Source organism: Rhodamnia argentea, chromosome 6, assembly GCF_020921035.1.
Source record: "Rhodamnia argentea isolate NSW1041297 chromosome 6, ASM2092103v1, whole genome shotgun sequence".
NCBI classification, from domain to species: domain Eukaryota; kingdom Viridiplantae; phylum Streptophyta; class Magnoliopsida; order Myrtales; family Myrtaceae; genus Rhodamnia; species Rhodamnia argentea.
In genome coordinates this window covers 25,340,336-25,361,339 of record NC_063155.1, presented here as the reverse complement: position 1 = coordinate 25,361,339, position 21,004 = coordinate 25,340,336, and the positions used below count along the sequence as shown (strand labels likewise).

The 21,004-nt window shown below is 40.3% G+C and overlaps 2 protein-coding genes across 2 annotated transcripts; both read right to left on the bottom strand.

The window, feature by feature from the left end:
- Positions 1-86: 86 nt before the first annotated feature.
- Positions 87-2,874, bottom strand: LOC115755753 (WAT1-related protein At5g40230-like). The gene is made up of 7 exons (XM_030695297.2): positions 2,468-2,874; positions 2,285-2,350; positions 2,018-2,131; positions 1,339-1,567; positions 924-1,082; positions 664-815; positions 87-538 (listed from the first exon to the last, which is right to left on the bottom strand). The coding sequence occupies exons 1-7, from the start codon at positions 2,647-2,649 to the stop codon at positions 388-390; spliced, it is 1,053 nt and encodes a 350-aa protein (XP_030551157.1). The 5' UTR covers positions 2,650-2,874; the 3' UTR covers positions 87-387.
- A 1,862-nt stretch (positions 2,875-4,736) lies between these two features.
- Positions 4,737-14,853, bottom strand: LOC115755706 (threonine--tRNA ligase, mitochondrial 1). The gene is made up of 20 exons (XM_030695214.2): positions 14,530-14,853; positions 14,025-14,262; positions 13,867-13,926; positions 13,253-13,342; positions 12,527-12,601; positions 12,280-12,408; positions 12,081-12,170; positions 11,511-11,599; positions 11,331-11,427; positions 11,167-11,253; positions 9,796-9,880; positions 9,264-9,358; positions 8,950-8,982; positions 8,781-8,867; positions 8,077-8,169; positions 7,546-7,638; positions 7,229-7,450; positions 6,097-6,168; positions 5,483-5,554; positions 4,737-4,909 (listed from the first exon to the last, which is right to left on the bottom strand). Exons 1-20 carry the CDS (start codon positions 14,817-14,819, stop codon positions 4,814-4,816), a joined length of 2,193 nt encoding a protein of 730 aa, XP_030551074.1. The 5' UTR covers positions 14,820-14,853; the 3' UTR covers positions 4,737-4,813.
- Between the last annotated feature and the right edge of the window lie 6,151 nt (positions 14,854-21,004).

Below are 21,004 nucleotides of genomic sequence, written 5' to 3'. Positions count from 1 at the left end.
CCTGCTAAACGTTAAGAGAATATGGACTTCCTGTTGAACTATATATTGCAACTAAAGACAGAAGTTGTTCTTTCCCCCATCGGTGGTTGATCAAAAAGAAAAAGTCATTACAATGCCAAGATGCCAGAAAAGATACTTGGTAATGCCATATTGCTTAACCAGATCAGCAAATTGCTTGAGCAGCTTACAATGAGAATTCTCATCAGTGCATATCTATGGCATTAAGTCATAAACATACAAGCTAGTCTGCTTTGTATCAGAAAAGCATCTAACCATACAAACATAAGAACGAAACAGCATGTTGTTCTATAAAAGTTTCCCGTTTGAGCCTCGCGGTGTATGCAAATCTGAATTTGAAACCAGACTGCGGTCAAGATAAGAGATGCACTATGCTTCCACGGGTTTGTTCAAAAGAGGTACTTTAGGAGAGGAAGACTTGAAGCTGAAACTTCCACTTTCTTGGACCGCCTTCTCTTCCTCAGCTTTCCCCCATATGACAGCATAAAACCCAATAGCTATTATGACTCCTCCAATCACACTGCACACCACCCACAATTTGAATCAAGTTGCATATATTACTGTCTTGAAGAAAGATTAGCAAGACACTGATTAGATATCATAACCCAAGTTTTCTTGTTAGAAAAAGATCCGATTTACGCATACCTTCCAAGATAAAGAGTGTCACCAAGCAAAGAAACCCCCATTGCAGAGGCAATGATCATGCCAAGTGGCTTAAACATGGAGATGTAGACAGGCCCTTTGGTCTTGCACACCCAAGCGTGAGTCACGCTCCTTATGGCTACCACGAAAAATGCCTATAAAAGATCAATTGCCCATCAAGTTATCAAGCACAAATCTACTAGTCAGGAGTGCTTGTAGCTTTAACATTTGCAACAGTTGCATTCTCTGTGCTTGGTGCTTACCGAGTAGACTATGGTCATCAACTCTACATCGGGCTTCAACATCCAAGCATTCACGTCTTTCTCCATGATCAGAGCCACGATGGTGGACTGTATTGTCACAACGACGCAAGTGAGGAGTGTCAACATTAGCTCTGCTGGATAATCCCTCAGTATCCATGTCTGCAGATTGTGATTGAAACTTAGTCACTGTATGCTCAATGGCTTAGAGAGATTGAGGGACTTCGAATGCCTTTCTTGTGTGTTGGAATGCTCAATGAGATGGCATATCACATAGACTGTCCTTGTACTTGGCTGATGTTCCAAGCATTGTTGTGTCAATGTTATTCGGGCGATGTTGGTGTACATGGACCTTATCTTATTCATACAATCAAAATAGACAAGTGATCGAGTAATTTACACGCTTTGATTGACATACCTGCACGATTAGTAAAACCGAGAGCAAGAAGGCAGCACAACCGAGAAGAAAGCCGCCGATAATCCAGCTGGAGTGTGGCTGAAGAAGGAGCCCTTGAGGCATCGATGGTGAACCATTTGTGAGCGGGAGGCCTCTGTAGAGTGTAACGATGAGAGCACCAGTGATGCATACTATCGTGCCCACGATTTTAGCCATGCTGCTTTGCACTCTCAAGTCAATCTTTTCCATCCTGCATCATTAACCATTTGTTTCATGTCTTGATAAGGGCGAGTTATATTTCCAGAATCACATTCCACGCTCTTGCTTGAATTAGTGTGGCAGTGATCAATCATCCATGTCAAGCATACTCAAAGTTAACAAAGAAAAAGGAATCTAGAGCACCATACATCAGCTGGAGTGTTTAGGAGCATGCGCTCCATTACCAGTTATTCTTTTGGGTAACGCTAATCTTGCTGTGCTAAGATTGGTTTGCAAAACCGAAGTGACAGACTGCGAGTGAACCTTTAAACGAATTAACCATATCCGACACTCGATAAGAGTTTGCCTCCTCGTTTTCCTACACCTACATCGTAAATCACTAAATCGGCCCTGACATTTGGTGTATATCTAACTTTCTACCCTGAGGAAAAATATAAACTTTTGCTTGAATGATTATGATGAACATAAGGTGAGAGCATACCTGGAGATGAGAGCAAGAATGAAAGTGAAAGCCGGTGCGAGATCGGTCATGACCGAGGCCAAAGTAGGAGAGCTGTATCCGATCCCCACATACATCAACAGTTGCAAACATGTCCTGCTCGTTTTGCAGTTTCACAATTCCCATGTATTAAATTCCTTCGTACCCCATCACCAGTCACCACCATCGCAACATTCAATTAGACAATATACATGCTAAATACACAAAACAACCACAAGCCCACGAACCAAGAGACGGAATATTACGTACGCTATCAGACCCATGAGAAAGATTCTGAAAGCTATAGAGAGTGTGAGTGCGGGGAGCCTTCTTTTCCTGGAAAGTTTGAAAGAAAAGGCAAGAAAAGAAAACAGAGAGCGTAAAGTTAGTAAGTTCTCAAGACGAATGGCGTGACATGAGGAGCTACTAGCTAGAAACTAGTATTTTACTGACCTGTAAAAGAAGAGAGAAGCAGAGAAAAGGAAGAAGATGGCGAGAGCGTTGGAGTAAGCAACGAAGACGAAGTTGCTCATGCCTCTGCTCATGGCTACTTTGCTCATGGTGCTCAGCCCCTGCTCCAAGAACTCTGTCAACACCAGCACCATCACTACCCCTGAACCACCACCACCCACCATTTCCTCTTATCTGTTGCTTCTTCCCCTTCTTCTCAATCGGAGTAGAAGTTCGCTACTGGGTCTCCTCTCTAGTTTCGCAGGGAAAGAAGATGTAGCATCTCCTCCGAAGAATCACAAGGCGCAGATCACTCCAAGTTCGCTGGAAGTGGAGGAGATAGAGAAGCTGCCGGAGGGAGAAATATCTGGAATACGATGAAAACAAAACAGAACCTCCAATAATGATGTAGTTTGTTCTTTTGTTCTTTATGCCGTTTCATTTATTTATTCTTTTTGTTAACTATTGAATTCTTCCCTCTATGCCATCATCTTCTTGTTGTGTTGCTGCAGTCGTTGTCATTTTACAATGATTTTGGATTCCTTCTGTATGAATATGTGCAATGCCTTTTTCAGCTGATCTTTTTCCTCCTCCTCCTTGCCTTTGCCGTTTTCTCTATGCTTTGGCAATAAATGGCAGTATATTCGCCGCAAGAATCGAATCATAAGACCGGACTAGGCGATGCACGTACGATTTACAAAGGCATCGATAACGAAATTTGGTACGCTCGACACCGATCTAATACACCTTACGTAGCTTGCGGAACGCCATTTTCTGTTTAGATTCTTCGAGAATTCCATAATTCCCCTTTTAATCTGTCTTATGCTGATGATGCCCAAGAGAGATTGCTGCTTTTGTCAAGAAACAGATCAGAGACTAGTGTGGCACTGACTTTTGTGGACGAGATATGTTCCATCGGACGGGTGCAAGTGGACAGGCGGCATATCTAATCTCACCTCAATAGGCAAATATATAATGGTTTGTAGGGCTTTCGGGAGATTGCACCACGTGGCACGACGATACCAGGGATTCAAACTTTTGGTTATTTTTCATCACTTTAGGCAAGTTTGTCAAATTAGAATAAACTGTGGTAAACTTGAGAAATAATTTTGAATTACTTTAGTTAATTAAGACGCGCATGATAACCATTCTATTTTTCAATTTTTTTCCTGTTCCAAACTTATTTTTGAAATAAATTTGAAACAGAAATTTATTTGATAATGCAATTTTATTTTTATATTTTTAAAACAAATTTTTATTTTATAAATAGATTTGAAAGAGAAATAAAAGGCTAAAAATTATAGTTTCTCTATTTCGAAAAACGAAATGAGAAATAACCTATCAAAATTTCGTTTTTTCTCAAGTCCTCGTTGCACTCTCTTTGTCGGCCTTCCTTTGTCGGTCACCGCCCACTGCCACCAACCGCCGCCCCCGCTAACCTCCACTGGCCACCCCCCCCCCCCACCGCTGGCCGTTGCCGACCCCCTTGTTATGGGACTCTACACATGTCTTATGTCTCGTCCGATCACTGTCATAGTTCTGACAATCAACAGGTTTATTATCCAAGTTAAGTAATCTTAAAATTTGAATGATCCCCAAACTTTTCAGATACAAATTCTTTTATAAGTCATCCTTCGAAGTTCAGCCAATGTAGGAGAGATTCACATACTTACTGACTTTTAGGGGCAATAGAGCCACATACACCTAAGAGATAGGGATGTGCGGACTATGAAATTATTGCAAGGATGGACCACAAAAGAATGGGACGATTGCTTGAGTATCAGACGACAAATTGAACAATACATCACATGCACACAAATAGGGGCAGCATACCATTCGGACTGAATGCTCTTGCGCAGGGGCCAAATCGAATTCTCATGTTCCCTCTTTCTCAACGCGGCCGGACAACACATACTAGATGATCTTATGAAGCCAGGATAACATGGGAACATGAAATCCTGGACTCCTGATAGAATTTATCGGGAAACTTTGACATACAGGTACGCCGAATAAATCAGAGGTAGGATGCATAGCAGATAAACTCGAATGTGAGTGAAACCCGAGGCTTAAAATGAGCTACAAACAATAGCAACGAAGCATAACATCACCAAGTTTCCCCAGAATATGAGAAGTTGATACAAAAACCCAGGACAATCAGTTGATGGGTAAATAAATTTCAAACCAAAAGCAAAAACGTACTAGTAATCTACAATATGCGGAGATGTTGGACCACTCTATGGAAGTAAAATCAACATTGAGATAAATATTTGTGTATCTCTGAAACTCCAATGCGGAGTGGAAACAAAACAAATCCCATTAGTTCTGGATCATACTTCAAAATCATTTTCTTCAGTGAAAAGCTGCAGCTTCCTCCTTGAAGAACTTAAGCATGTCCCCAACACTCATGACAGAATGGTCGGATTTGTCTCTCACGCGAACACTAACCTGGAGAATAGCACACCAGACGAACAAGCTATGAGGAGATAACACAATCTACATATATTACTAAAGCAAAACCAAATTCTTGGCTAAGTAATCATAAACTGAGATCTCAAGTCCAATGAACTCCAAAATTTCCACAAGTTATGCTTCTGAGATTCGAAATGGGATGCTGCACAGTTAGTAAAGGACATAAAACTTAATGCCCTCCTTTGAGATGAAGTTATCTTTGTCTACTCTTTTTCTACTGAAAAGCAACTGACATGTTCAGGGCCTAAGCAACTGAACGTGAATTACCAGGAAATTACATGCAAAGATGACAAGCTAAATGTTTGCAATAAATGATTTTAACAAATTGGAGAGCAAATGCGAGTTGATAATGGCTATCTAACCGATGCAGGTATCGGTAAAACTAGAAGGATAATTTCTGAGAAGGCCTAATGGGAAAACAAGCAATGATTAACTGATAGAAAAACAGCAGCAGCATTACTCCATAAGGAAACCTAATTTTCAGGGGGCAACCTCGGCCAAAGCAAGTCCACGCTGATAAGGCATTACACTGATTAGTGAGATTGATACCTGTCCAGTGTTTGCCTCCTCTTCACCGACTACAAGTATGTAATTGTATTGGGCCAATTGAGCTTCCCTTACCTGCAGGCACATGAAAACCATAATAGGCAGCTAGAATATGACCACGACAGAAGATTATACTAATAAAGCAGTTGAAAAGGAAAATACTGAGTCAAAATATATCAGGAAATATTAGACAGGATATGTATAACAGCAAGTTAATTCTTATTCAATTTTCAAACCAAGATCCTGCCACACAGTTGTTGTCAAGCTCTAAATTCCTTCCACTGCAGCTGCAAATGATGGTTAGGACGGTCTTGCCATAGCATCAAATGTTCCTTTTAAGGGATCAATAGATCATCCAAGCCCCGTAACGAATACAGAAGCTCTCCATTGTGAAGAGTATTTCACGTTCCAAAACTAGAGCAATTGCACTTCTCCATCTTACACTATTATCTTTCATTTCTACACCAGATACTGAAAGCTTGAATAACTCGAGTAAAGAAAAGATATTTTGGAGACGAATCCAATTTAAATGCTAGGCCAGCAGATTGATAAACTCCAAACTAAGTTATGGAGTCTGCACGGGTCAACCTCAGTAGAAAAAGGAGTTCTGGGTGTACCTTTTTCTGAATCTTTCTATCGGTTTCATCAACATCAACATAATAACCAGCATCATGAATTTGATCCCGCACCTATAAGGAGACAAGTTTAAAACTTGTAAGAAGCATTTTCCTGATTTTTCCATAGCAAGAATCAGTTCGACAAGAGTTAGTTTACCACTTACCCACTGTATAGTAATATGCTATTATTCACAACTGGGGAAAACCAATATTATCCAGGGATGATATCTCATGCAACTGTAAATAACTAGAGGAGTGCTGCTACAGCTTAGGGCGCGCATGATAACACTTCAGAAGCAGAATTTCTGCTTCAGAAGTGCTTCTGAAGCTGAAATCCGTTTGGTAAAGACACTTCAAAAGTGCTTCTGAAACTGAAATCTGTTTGGTAAAAATATTGACTTATGGTAGGAATTTCTACTTCTGAAAGAGATTTCTACTTTTGGTTAATTTTTTGGCCAACTTTGAGAAGTAAAAAAATTTTACTTCTTAGCTTCAGAAATCACTTCTTTGACTCCGCCGACCAATGCCCGCCCGCCGGTCACCGGCCGCCGCTCGCCGGTCTCCGGCCGCCGCTCGCCGGTCTCCGGCCGCCGCTCATCCGCTCGCCGCCCGCCGCTCGCCGCCCGCCGCCGGTATTTGATTAAAAGTAGAAATTTTAGAAGTAGAAATTTTATCAAACGTCTTTTTTTATCAGAAATCAACTTTTGATGGAGAAGTTATAAAATCAACTTCTGCTTCTGATGGTGTTTCAGAAAAAGAAGTGTTGCCATGCGCGCCCTTAACTAACAAGCTAGTAAATATAGCATTAACGAGCACTTCATAGCAGAGTGATGCAATCTGATACTCAAAGCTATGTTGATCATCACCTAGGATCAACATAAAACATTCAAATAGTGACAGATACAATAAATTAGAAATTATTTGAACTGGCATGGATTTCATCATGATGCCATATGATTTTCTCCCTCCTCTATTTCCGAGGGAACATTAAATGCTATAAGAGTAACATATAGATAGAGGCCAACACCAGATGTCTACCATAAGACAAGAGAAGAGGACAATACCAAGTAGCAAAATCACACACATTCAAGTACTCAGCTATTAACAAGCAGAGGACCTTTAGATAAATTACCTTTAGAGCATAGGAGTGAGACTTCTCTGACACAGGGCACACAATTGCCTGGCGTGGACTAAGCCAGAAAGGCCATTTCCCCTTGTAATGCTCCAACAGTATAGCAAACATTCGTTCAACAGAACCAAGAATGGCTCTGTGTATCATAACAGGAATCTCTGTCTTACCTTCATCTTCTGCTGAGTAAGACAACTCGAAACGGGCAGGGAGCTGGAAATCCAACTGCAATCACAAGGATTCATCTGTCTGAAAACCCTGAGAAAAATATCAAGGAACAAGAAAGAAAAATCCATGTATAAAATGAAAAGAACAGAAACCTGCAATGTAGCACACTGAAATTTCCTATTCAAGGCATCAGAAACACTGATATCTATCTTTGGTCCATAAAATGCACCATCTGCTTCATTTATCTGCGAGATGTGACCTATGAGTAAGCATCGATAAAAAGAAAATAAAGAGGTAACTTATACGTATAAAAGTGTCGCAGACAGATATAAATTGTAAGAGCAGAATAGTTTTATCAGCAAAAGCAATAGGTTCTGCAGATGGCTGTACACAGGCATTGCAAGGATAGATTTAGAGAGGGAGAAAAATTGAAGTAAGGCAACACATCCTTGAAGCATTCACTAATAAGAATTAAATAGAAGAACTACAAATGAGGAAATGGAAGCAGATGTTCTAAAAGATTATACACCTTCGATCAAGAGAAGTAACAAATTGATCCTGAAAATTTCATCTAAATATCACAATTATTGACCTATAGTTACCTTGATGTTACAAAAAATCAACTTAAAATCATGACAGGTTGTTGCCTAACTCGGTTAAGACAAAAAGAACTATAAGGTTACCTGCCACGGCTTCCCAAACTCATTTAACGCTTCAGCAAGGGCAGCCTCAGCTTTCTCCCATGTTGCCAAATCTCCTAGATATTTCTCAGGTCTCTGCACATCGAAACATGTCAAGGACAAGATAAATTGTCACATGAACAAATATGTGGACACAATAGATTGCAAAATGATAGAAGACAAGAAAACAACACAACCGCATCCCAAATCCCAAAGGGCAAGTGTTCAGATTAAATTAGAGGCAAGCAAGAAATATTTCAGGGCACTTATACCACAGCAAATAAGTTACATTAAAACTTGCAAAGACAGACTCAAAAGGTTTGCTTCTAGTGGAAAAAGTCCGTCCATTGCAGCTTTTGGAGGAAAGATAATATACTCCGAAATAATGCCTTATATGTGTGCTCCAAAGAACTAAAGATATTAGTTTAGTTCCAGCTTACTGCTCAATAACATCGAAGGTTTCGAGAATATTAGGCAGGGATTGGGTAACTAACCATCCCAGATCCATCTAACAGTTTTAATCAATTTTTTCCAGTTCCCATGCATCTTGCACAGAATGTACTTGAATGACATCTACTAAAAAAGATGATGCATCAAGAGCTTCAACGAATTAAAGGGTCGCAAATGATCATTAGCAGAAACACTCCCAGGAAACAACATATAAGAATGGCTTAATACATTAACCAGATAAAGAGGAAATATCTTACTGTAGACAACTTGAGGTCAAAAGTGAACCCAAAAACTTTATAGACGTAACTGATAAACTCTAAGACACTTCTAACTTCATCTTTTATCTGCATTAACAATAAGCAAGAATTATGCCAGGAAATGGTATCAACAGGTAGCAAATTCTTGTCAACAAACATCCGCACAAACCTGTGACTCCCTGCAAAAGATGTGAGCATCATCCTGTAGCAAAAGACAGGAAAAAGCTTTTAATCTGTGAACAGCCAGTAAGCAAGTGTAAGGTTCAGGTGTAAGGTTCAGGTGAAAAAACCAACTAAAAGCCAAGAAAATGTACTTTCATCAGCATTACAAATGATGAATTACAAGTTAAAAACCTAAGTACTACATTCCTCCACAGAAGATAGTACTGGAATCCCAAAAAGGGAATGAAAATTAAGGTTGGGATCACACTAGTGTTCTGAAACCCAAGGAGCAATATTTTGGGAGATCGAATAAAAGAAAACCTGCTGAAATCTCCTGACTCGTGTCAGTCCAGTAAGAGCACCACTGGCCTCGTTACGATGCAAGACACCAAAATCAGCAATTCTAAGAGGAAGTTCTGTGAAACGACAATGCAAAACCAGAATAACAATCAAGCCAAGACAATTAAATACAATTAAGCATCATGGAAGAAATGGCAGTTAAGTGAAAAAGTCAAAGAATCTGTACAGCAAAATTCTCACCATGAACCACCTAGAAAGAGACCCAATAAAAAAAGAATTTTCTAGTTTTGTCGTAATTGCTACATAAGAAACGACAACCAGTTACAAAAAAGTGGAAATTTAAATGAAAAAGCAAGAGCCGAAGAAACTTGTTTTTGTTTCTCAGAGTACTGTTTGCAATTTGCGAAGATTTAATATATCTAATGTGTGGTAACGTTTGACCTATGCAAAGTCATTTCTCACCTTACAAAACACCCCTTGAATCTCACAAACAGAACATAGGAAACTGAATAGAAACTCGGCATCTAAGATAACTTCGATCACTTCAGCTCACCTCTATATGAACGAACTCTATGTTTAAACATCAAGCAGTGGCCAGGGCAATTCATTGGTTTCAATCCAAATTCTTGTTTTTCAATCTGCATAACAAAAGGAGAGATTCACTGCCAACATACAGTCCATGAGGAATAGCAATTGAGTAGTATATGTTGTCAAAGAAGATACTAAGTTAATAAGCCTAAACAGCTCAGGGACAGCTTGTATCCCACTTCCATCAATTTACCCATTGTTACCTCAGGGTATTGACCATTTATCATGGGAAAAGTCCCAATCACTGAGCAACTGTTAACCAACACCTCCAGAAAGGTTGGCTTGGTATAACTCATTAATTACCGTCAACAAAGCCCAACTAGCTAGTGTACCATTATGGCACCAAAGTTCATCATCTGTAAAAGGTCGGTGTCACAAAACATAGGATGGATACCCAGAGGGCTGAGAATTCTAATGAAAGTGGGCTATATTTACATTCAGGCAAAATGGAATTACGCAATCAGGGTAGGAGACAGCAAAAAATGTAGCTCTGGACCAGCCCAATCAATTTTGTACTATCCTCTCAATTGGAATTCCTTAAAGTCTCATGACTTGAAGTGTATAAGCAGGTTTTGTTGGCAAGCAATGGTGTTCGGTGAGAAGTATGTTGGGATGAAGAGGTTTCACCGAAGAGCTCAAGTCTGCAGTGATAATATTTCAGACGTCTTTTAGTTAACTTCTACCTGTGAAATCAATGAATGAGGTACCATAACTCGGGATAAAACTCGACCTTAAGGGAAGAAAAAGTACTCTGGTACATAGCAGATTCTACGTGAATGTATTGGGACATGGGAGCTTAATGGATCAAGAGATTTAGACTTCGCAGTATATAAGAGTCCTCTTCAGTAAGCAAGAATTTCTCTCCACAGTAAATTTCTCGATATTCTAGCTAGTTTGGAAACAGGGGACCCAAAGGGATTTTTAAGTGAAGAGCCTTCTTTTAGAGGCATGTCTTTTATGTGTCCCAAAAATTTTCAATTAAATTTACAACCAATTCAATACATTATATCACAAATAGGAATAGGGTAAAAGGGCAAAGTACATTAAAAGTTGATGTTAATATGAAGCTTCAATTTTATTTGAACAGATTGTTATTCAATGCTCATTCAGCAAAACAGGAAAATGTCACTCAACGGTTTACACTCTTCCAGACATTTAGGTTCTTCTCAATTTATTCCTCGGGCTATTTTCATGGCGAATAAGCAGAATTGATAGCTTAAATCACAACATGTCAATAAACCACCTGCCATTAGACACTGCTCGTAGTGGAACTTATTACATGGAAGCTCTCTCTGGAAGTCACAGTCATTGCTTCATAAGGCAGTGTGAAGCTCACCTCAAAAACGAACATGTTCTCCTTGTAGTTTGCAGCATGACCAGATGTCTCCCACAGTTGCATGTTATACATATTTGGTGACAGGACCTGGAAAGGTGAGTTGATTGATTACTAAATTGCAGTGTGTATATTCAAGTAATGTGACAACTCATCAGGATATCAACCTCCTGGTACCCTCGATCTCTGTATTGCGATTTTATAAACTCCACGAGCTTGTTGTAGATTCGAGCTCCATGAGGAAGGAAGAACCAACTACCAGGACTGGATACATAGAAAGTTGAGCATTAGAACAGTGGCAAATCAGCAGGAACTATCAATTCCAGATATCAAGGCCTATCGATTACCTTAATGGGTGGCAAAAAAAAAGCTCTTGTTTAGTACCTAATAATCTATGATCATATTTCTTTGCTTCTTCAAGCTGATGAATATACTCCTGCACAAATATCATATAAGCAAATTAAAGCTTGCACCTGGAATTAGTGAACTTAAAGACTGCCGATGTCAACATCTCTCATGTCCTATAAAGTCAAGACACTGCAATTAACAGATTTTTTTGTTCTCCACAAATGCAAGATTTGCATGAAGCCCGAAATGAACAGAACGTATACCAAACAGTATATGCCTGCACCCCTCAAGTGTAGATAATCCTTTCAATCAATCAACTAAAAATTGCAAGCGTATTAAGAAAATTGCTTTGGCGCTCTATAAAGACTTGGGTAAAGATGGTTGCACAGTAGAGAGCACAAGTTGGACTGCAAAAGGAGACAAAGACTTGGGTAAAGATGGTTGCACAGCAGAGCACATTCTAGTACAAGTTTGGACTTCAAAAGGAGACACTGGACTAAATATTCAATTTCACAAGTCCTAACCCAACTGTTTCAGAAAGTACAAAGGACAAACAACACCAATGTTACCTTCAATCTTTTCTGATCTGGGTAAGATATCCCATATACTCTCTGCAAACTTTCCCTATCTTTGTTTCCCCTCCAATATGCTGAAGAAGCCTGAAATGGAATAGTAAATTGAAAATCTTCAACCAGTTTACATGCAATAGTATCAAATGACACCTCGGTCCAAAAAATGACACCACCATCTCCATTTGTGCTCAATCACCTTCAAACAGGCAAATGCCTTAACAAAAGAAGTATTCGGTATGTGAGGCCCTCGACACAAATCAACCAAGGGACCACACCTGTACACAGTGATTGTTTTGTCGGCAGGCAAATCCTTAATGATTTCGACCTGATTGCAAAAGCAAGAGAAACTTGATGTCAGGTTTTCATCTTTGCAAAATCTAAGAAAAAGTACTTGAAAAGAGAGATGACAAAAATTCAACAGGGAAATTTGTCAGCTTACTCACCTTAAAAGGATTATCAGAAAACACGTCCAGTGCCTGATCCCTAGACACCTCAATGCGTTCAAATGGCTGTTTTTCCTGGATCAAGAAAGTAACAGAATAGTCATTCAATGTACCAAGGGCATTATTGCACAGATTAGGGCTTACAAGAAATCTGGTCCCTAGATAAGTGATAATGAGATTGGGCATGAAGCGGGCAAAAGAAAGTAGATCAACAGCATCTTGTTGATTTCGCTTAAATCCAGTTTCAAAGCACCACTTACTCTATTATTACAATGCAGAGAGGCAGCTTATTTCTGCAGTACCTTTCCCGCACTTAATCCATGCAAAAAAGTTCTATTACTTCGACTTGGCTGGCCGTGGACCCAAAAGTGCATGAGTTGGTGAAAATGAGGCCATAATCCTACTAAAAAGGTTTATTAAATGGGGGACAATGTTCAGTAAGACAGGGCTTTGTCAATAATCCTCTAAGAAGTGTTAAGACCAGGGCCACGAACCTCCCTCCACCTTTATATCCATTATGATGTTGAGACCTTACTTGATGAATAAATGTTCAATGAACATAAGATTCATCAATAGATCCGCAGCATGAACTTGTGAAAGTTCCTTAGAAGCTACTTATCAAACTATAATTGTGGACTTTTGATTTTCTACTCAGCAGATTTCAATGGATTACAAAAAAGACATAGTAACCACAAGGATAATAGATATCTGATGGATGATTATTACCGCAACAGCTTTACCCGCCCCAGCCTCAATTTGCTTGAAGTGGTCATCATTCAAGCCCAAGTCACCATAGAAAGCATCATAGTAGAATCCCTGCATGATCATTTCACTATCTTTAAAAGGTCTATACATAGAATCTACTAAAAAGGAAAAATAGTTAACCCAGGAAAATGATAAAGTGAGAAAAAAAATTGAATTCCATCATTTTAAATCTTAGACCAATGTAATGCTGAATATGCGTGTTAATGACCACTTAGATATGCAACTCACATGACACAAATGTGCAAGCTATTTATATACATAGTGTAGCTTAACAATCTCCAATATCTGACTCTTACTTCATGCAGCACTATATATTTTACAGCTATCGATACAAATAAAATTGCATGAGAAAATTCAAGGCAACATGGGAACATGAGCAATATATGTAGTTATGTCTGGCCAAATTCTGATGGCAAACACAACCCAAACTTGGTCTCTTAGCTCAATTCTAGAACCAAGAGAAGTCTCCCACAATAAGGGCTTTAACATTAAGTTTTGAGTGGCATGCACAAGCTACGAGACAGCTAAAATGAAGCAACCAATAGGAAAGTGCAAGTAGCAGATGTCCTAGGTACCTCTCCTCTGGTAGTGCAGGGCCCAATGCAAAGCTTACAACCATACTCCATTTCAAGGGACTACATAGTAAATTTAAATCACCATCAGATATATGTACAGAACAAACAGAAAGGCCTTAAGTAACTGTGGAAAGAGATAAATAAGAATGCTCATAAACCTGGCCCAAAATGTGGGCACTTGAGTGCCAGAAAGTGTCGTGCCCTTCATCGCTATCGAATGTGAATATCTTAAGTTCGCAATCACCCTCGAGTGGTCTCGACATATCCCACAGAACTCCATCCACCTGCGAGATCAAAGCATTCGCTGCCAAGCTCTTGGATATCTCCCTAGCAACATCCAGAGGAGATGTCTCCCACTTCTTCCCTTCCTTCACTGTCCCATTCGGTAATGTTATCCTTCAATCCAAGAACAAAAGGAATCCATATTGTCACAATCAAATAAAACCGCGCCCCATGATCCACACAACATTCATAAACGCACAAATACAAGCAAGGCCACATACACGACCCCGCATTAATTACAATACGTTTATTATGCGTGCCATGTGTCTTCGCTCAACAAAAGCATTCACGAAACTAGGGCCTAGCGAAGATTTGCCAAAAACCACGCCATTATCCCTGCGTGTGCAGATGCATGTAAGCGGAGCAGCACCGGAAACATACTTGATAGGTTCACCGGCGATGGATTGGCGTTGGGAGAGCTGCTGGGCTTTGATGGACTCGAAGAGAGCGATGCGCTTAGGAATCACTAGTTTCAGGTAGTTCTCATCCTTCGGGTGAGCTGCCATGGTGGGCCCCGAAGTTGACAGTGAGGGAGAGGGCGGAGGTGCCGGCGTGGCGGCGGCGGCGGAGAAGGGGCGGAGAGAGAGGTGGCTGGGCAGGAGGAGATCGGACAAAGAGGAGAGAGAGCAACGGCGGAAACGGAAACCTCCCAAGGTTTTAGCACAGAGCATATGGCCGGATTGGTTTTTTGGGGGAAATGCGGGTTTTTGTGCTTTTGCTAGGGCTTTTCTCCATTGGAGGAGCTCTTGGACTTTTATTTTTGTTTTATTTCTTTTCCATTTAAATGGATCTAAATAGGTCACATTACTATCTTAAATGAGTCATAAAAAAAAATCTTATTTTTTTATTTTTTCTTATTTTTTGTTTTTTTTCTTTGTTTTACTTTTTTTTCCCGACGAGTCCGGCGAGTGTCGCCAAGATACCCTCGCCGATCGCAAGCAAGGGCCGCAACCCTCCCGCTATTTGTGAGGGCTAGCAACCGACGAGGGCCGCAGAACCCCCTCGCCGTACTTTGAAAAAAAAAAAAAGACGAAAAGGAAAAATAAAAATAAAATAAAAAATCTTGAATTTTTTAAAAAATTTATAAAAATTGGCCACAATATTTTAGAAATATAACTTTGTCATAGTTTATTAGTGTTGCTAAATTGAATTAAATATAAAAGCGTTTTAGTAATATATGTTGGGTTAATAGTTCGATTTGAGTGTGATCATTTATGACTCGACCAAACAACATTCAACTCGCCCGTTTAACGGGTCTAGCAAAAGTGGAAAGAAGCAAAATTAATAAAGAAAGAGGAGTGTGAATCAAGTTATTATCGAGAATTGAATTTGAATTGGATATTGCTAGCATAATAGTTTTTGGATGACCGTAAGAGAGAAACATCATGTTGTGCGCCATAAATTCTTATAAGAGTGGATTCGAATCCCACAATAATTTCTAATTATTTGTTATTTTTTTTATAATACGTAACAACATGTTAATTTTACAATATATTAAAAATAGTCACATAATTATTATAATATTTACCAACGAAAAATGTTTTGTTCGAAAATTACATGCAAGGAAGAAAATGGTTGTTTCCTTACCTCGTTGGGTAGTGTGGCCGAAGATGGAAAAGGAAAATGTTTTTCTTACTTTAAAATTTGATAACGAACTTCCGGGTTCCGACAACGAATTTTCCCTACCGGACAACTCTGGTGCGTTTGACCCAAAAAAAAAAAAAAATTCTGGTGCGGGGTCCTGTTGCGTGGGCATCAAGCACAAGCACAAGCGGTGGCCCTGTCAATGCGTCATCGTATCATCAGTCCCATCCACTCTCGGCTTCACCCGGTCCACGATCACTCGAGCCCATGGGCCTCGACAACATCGTTGTCTCCACCGAAAGAACACACGTTCTTCGGGCCTCCTCCACGTTTCGTGGATTCAAGCCTGCCCGCAAGCAAAGCAGTGGGAGTGCTCTCGATAGAGTAAGGGGGTGAGCATGATTTCAAGGTAAAATCGAGAATCGAAAAATGAAATCGACAAATCAGTCCAGTTTCAAGTTTTAGGATTTGTAGGATAGGTTTTGAAAATTGCGGAACCGGATCCGACGTGTAGGTTTCATGTTCCAGAATTTGAAATAAGTGCCTATATTTTTCTTATTTTATGTCTTTTACGCGATCCTACAATATTATATGACTTTCGATGATGAGTGTGTTATCCGGAATCATTAATCTTAGTTTCTATTTTTGGCGATATTCATGTCTAAGACATTTACATTGTTAATGTTTCACATTTTTCTTGTGTCTAAATATAAATTGTGGTTAGTAGATTGTGGCATAAAATAATGGTCATTAGAAGCAACGATTCAGTTAAGGATACATGTGGAGTATGAATAGACCCATAACCTGTCACATGATAGTTTTCAGGTTTTGACGAGTAGGTTTCAGGTGGAAGCCAGAGCGACCCTGAAATTGCCCACCCTTGCTACAGAGAGTCGATGGGACGATGCATGAGCTTTTGTAAATGCGGGTACTTTTTTCCTTTCCAGGGTTTGTATTATCGTTGACATAGTCAACACGCAGTCCGCGGAGAGGATTGTATGCTCGATTCAACCTACGGAACGGTCAAGATCAATGAGTTGTCAAACCACATGCGCCAGCATGGGTTGCGCTCTTAAACCAGCTCGAGGGTCCCCCATGCAACCCCATCATGAAACCCTCGAGAGAAAAAGATGGCCGACTGGACGTATCTCTAGGTGCACCAACTACATGGTTGAGCATCTGCTCGCCTGAATTTACTCGAATATAGTCAGGCGAGCGCACCTGGACCGCACCCGCTTGGCGTCCCACGTCGAAGGCCAAGAAGTTGACATTGGGAGGGGTTCAAAGAAGGGCCGTCAACGCGACCGGACAAGCAGCCAATATCGGAGGGACCACAAGCTCATGTGGTGAAGGGGCCGGGAAGCCCACCCGGCGGACAAAGCTGGCCTAACCATTCCCCTTTAAGGGTGGGTAACCCCCCAAGTGTTCTCCTTGATAAAGCCTCAACATGGACATGCCCATAAGGGGTGTTTTGCGACCTGATGATAGTTGAAGATATCATGGAGTGATAACATCGGATGTTTCGTAACACAACCCTTAATGGGTCGTAAGAAGATACATACGAGAGAGAGAGGGGAGGCAATGCATGGCATGTTAGCTTCGGGGACAAACGCACATGTGGGTTCTTCTTTATTTTCCTCTGGCCATCATCTGCAACCCCAAGGCCTACTCCCAACTTGCTTCCGCACTGCATTAACTCGCTGCACGAGCCACCATTATATGAGGGTACAAATACGGTACACACAGCACTACGCACTGGTAAGTGTCGCGAGCCGACGCTTGAGATCGCGAACCGTGCGGCACTTAGGCTTCCTTTGGCTCTTACTTGGACGCCTAAGCTTGGCCTTCCCCGATGTGTCGCTCACTAGCCCACTCAGCTCGTAGAGAAAGAGAGAAAGTGTTCAGAGAGACAAGCTCAAGGAAAAAATATAATTCTATTGCTCAAGTGTTGGGTGATACGAATGAGTGGGGTGGACTCCTGTTTATGCTCGAGACCTTCAAATTACTACCATTGACCTCCCCTTGATCAAACTATTGAGGTTCACTTTCCCCAACTACCGTCTTCTCTATTAAATACAAGATTATTATCTACCCAATCAAATACAAGAAATATCTTGAATACAAATATACATTTTCTGTACCATAGCAAAATCCTCATGAAAAACTCAAAAACACAAGACAATTCAAGTCTTGCCGATTATCTAGGTTATCTCTTCAGTCGAGTCAGGTCACCAAATGTCTAGTTTGTGACATATGGCTATCACAACAGTACCATGATGCGAGTCTAGTTGCCACTGCAATGTTCAAGCTTTACATGTAGTACGCTACGCCCGAATCGCGCCTTGTGCTTACACACGTGATCATGTCGAGGGTTATATTGGGTGCTCGCAAGAGAGAGGGAGAGAGAAGAGAGAGCGCTATCATTCATCGTTCTAGTTCACATGGGAGTGGATTGCAAGTTGAAGCTGTGTCTTCTCTCGCGAACCCTGGAAGTTTCTGAGTAACGTGTGTGTGGTTATGGTAGGGGACCGCTCGGTGCATATTATGACAGAGTGTTTAAGCTTGCATGTTGCCATGATCACAATGATCGTCCCCGCCACATCCTTTGTTTTCTTCTTCCTTCTGTAGTGATCCACTAGGTCGACTCCTGCTGCCTCCGCAGTTCTTTTCCTTTCTTTGGTTTCATTTTCTTTTCTTGGTTTTTTTCATTGGGCATAGCTCATATGGCCTTCTGAGTTCTGTACTCGGCTGGACTATTATGGCGCGGTTCATCTTCTTGGGACGCCGTCAAAAGGAGGACTTCAATACTCGATTTGGTGACTCGACTTTGGTTTTTGTCAACTTGATTTTCATACTTTTTTAAAGGATCGAACCCACTCCACCCCTCATGTTTGAGTAAATTTGGTTCAGTCGGCATCGGACGTGGAAATCCAACTCGACCACGAGACACCGGTTTTCTGATGTTTGTGTCGGCAGCCACAACAACAATCACCGGAAGAAATACACCATGAGCAGACGAAAGTTTTTTCGACCAAAAAAACCTTAGTTGGCTTGATATACCCAAAGCCAATAAATAGGAGAAGAATATCATAAGCACCAAAAGTTGTATACGATGCTTAGTTTTTAGCGTCGAAAGTTTTTGCCAAATCATTTAAGTACCAAATCAGAAAAAAAAAAAAAAAAAAAAAAAAAAACCACTTAAATGCCAAATGGGAGAAATTTCGGACAAATTGATTATGTGACATTTATAATTAAACTTTTAATATGACATGACATTTTTTTTAAAATTCAGTTCACGCTGACTTCTAAACTTAAAATAAGCTATAAAATTAAAAAAAATTAAAATTCAAACTTAGTAAATCATTATATAAACGAAATTTAAAAATAACTAAAAAGAAAAAACAGGAGAAAATAGTGGAGAACTAGGTGGAGAGGGCTTGCACAGCCTTCGCCCCCCCCCCTTCCCTCCACAATCACCCGCAAGGGTGGTGATGGCTAACGGGGGTCGTCGGGCCTTGACTAATGGCCGACGACCCCCGCTGATTGCAAGCAAGGGCCTTTAGGCCCTCACCGAGATCTTGGTGGGGGTCGCAGCCGTCCTCATGATCCGGTGAGGGTTGTTGGCTTTCGACCAAGTATGGCCGAGGGCCATCACTAGCTATAGCCTGTGGTACAAGAGGTTTGTTAGGGCTCGGCGACCCTACCGTACACCCTCACCGGCCATTGCCGGCAATGGTGGAGCGGCGGTAGCGAGGGCCGTGGAAGCCCTCGCCAACCGGTTCTCAATCATTTTTTAAAAAAAAGTTGAGCTTATTTTTAAATTTTATTTAAATAAAATTTATATTAAAAATCGAATTTGAACAAAAAGGACGTTATTTTAGCTACGTCATTGTCTCACAGGAGAGATAAAATATTAAAAACGCATCATCGTTTTTCTCTAGTCTAAATGGACAAAGTTAATAGAAGGACTTGATGTACAATTTTGATAAGTTGTATGACTTGATTGCACTTTTTGTAAGTTTAGTCACTCAATTGCACTTTCATAAGAAGTTTTAGGACTTCTAATACACATGTCCTTTTTTATTGATTTTTTTTTTATTTTGTAATCTAATTAAGTTTGAATTTTTTGAATTTTTTAATATTCTCTTCAACTTTTAACTTTTTTTATTACTCACTAGATCTCGGGCGGGCCACATCTTTAGATATTAATAATACAAAAAAGCCACATCAGACAAGCAAATCAGAATTAGTACTTAAGTGATCGTTTAAAAAAATGACACTTAAGTGATCCAACGAAAGCTTTTGACACTAAAATGAGTACCGCACAATATTATCGTAGGATTTACCATGAGCAACAAATTCTTAAGTCCGTCGCCTTATGTCATACCTTAAGGGGGAGAAATCATATTTTCTTCCCTTAAGTTTCACTTAAGATACAAAATTCATATGCCGTTGACATTGACTTCAATCGAAGTTGGGGCAATTTTGAATTTACAGCGACTTTGAACATCGAAAAAGAGTACGTTGACGTTTTACGATATTGCGTATTACAACTATTGATAGATTTTAGTAAACTAATCAAAATGGGTAATAAATTCATTTATTAATACATATTTAATGGGTTAGGCTATTATATGGGTTTGTTATATTCAATGGATGGATCATAATTGATTTAGAATGGTAAAAGCTAAATAACATGGGCATTGACTGGATTCACAACTTATTTAGATCCAACATATCTTTATGACTCTCCCTTCATTATCCGTCGCTCTCACTCGAACTCACATTCACTTACCCCATGCCATTAACTTAGTTTGGGTATGAGTGTTCCTAGATCGGGTAAAATATAAAAGTGTTTTAAGAATATGAGCCGAATCGAATATGAGTCATTGTATTTGTATTGCATAAAAATGAGTTAAAATGATAAATTGAACGATTTCTATGGGGGTCATTTTGACTCGATTCAAATCCGATTTGACCCACTCACTGGGTCTAGATTCCACCGTATTTCTAGCTTGGCATATAGCTAACAACACACAACTACTGTTAAGAAGCTCTTCCAGGAAGTTATGGGTGGGCCCGGAACTTCGCGGATCTTGATCATGCAAACACCGACGGGCAGGATCGCATCTCCCACCGGCGCCACTTGTGGCCCAACACCCATCCTGCGCCATACACGTGAGCCCAGCCTCATTAAATTCCCCTGCGAGCTGGGACGGCCTTCTCCTCTCTCTCTCTCTCTCGCCACCCACTGCAAGGCATGTGTTGGTGG

What these genes read in the sequence shown, in the direction of transcription:
- LOC115755753 (XM_030695297.2), bottom strand. Translation starts at nt 2,649, where the DNA reads ATGGTGGGTGGTGGTGGTTCAGGGGTAGTGATGGTGCTGGTGTTGACA. An exon ending in TTTCTCATGGGTCTGATAGC is followed by an intron (nt 2,132 to 2,284) that starts GTACGTAATATT and finishes CAAAACGAGCAG; the next exon opens with GACATGTTTGCAACTGTTGA. An exon ending in TGATGACCATAGTCTACTCG is followed by an intron (nt 816 to 923) that starts GTAAGCACCAAG and finishes GATCTTTTATAG; the next exon opens with GCATTTTTCGTGGTAGCCAT.
- LOC115755706 (XM_030695214.2), bottom strand. Translation starts at nt 14,819, where the DNA reads ATGCTCTGTGCTAAAACCTTGGGAGGTTTCCGTTTCCGCCGTTGCTCT. An exon ending in ATCGCCGGTGAACCTATCAA is followed by an intron (nt 14,263 to 14,529) that starts GTATGTTTCCGG and finishes CTTGGATTGAAG; the next exon opens with GATAACATTACCGAATGGGA. An exon ending in TTTTTTTGCCACCCATTAAG is followed by an intron (nt 11,428 to 11,510) that starts GTAATCGATAGG and finishes CTATGTATCCAG; the next exon opens with TCCTGGTAGTTGGTTCTTCC.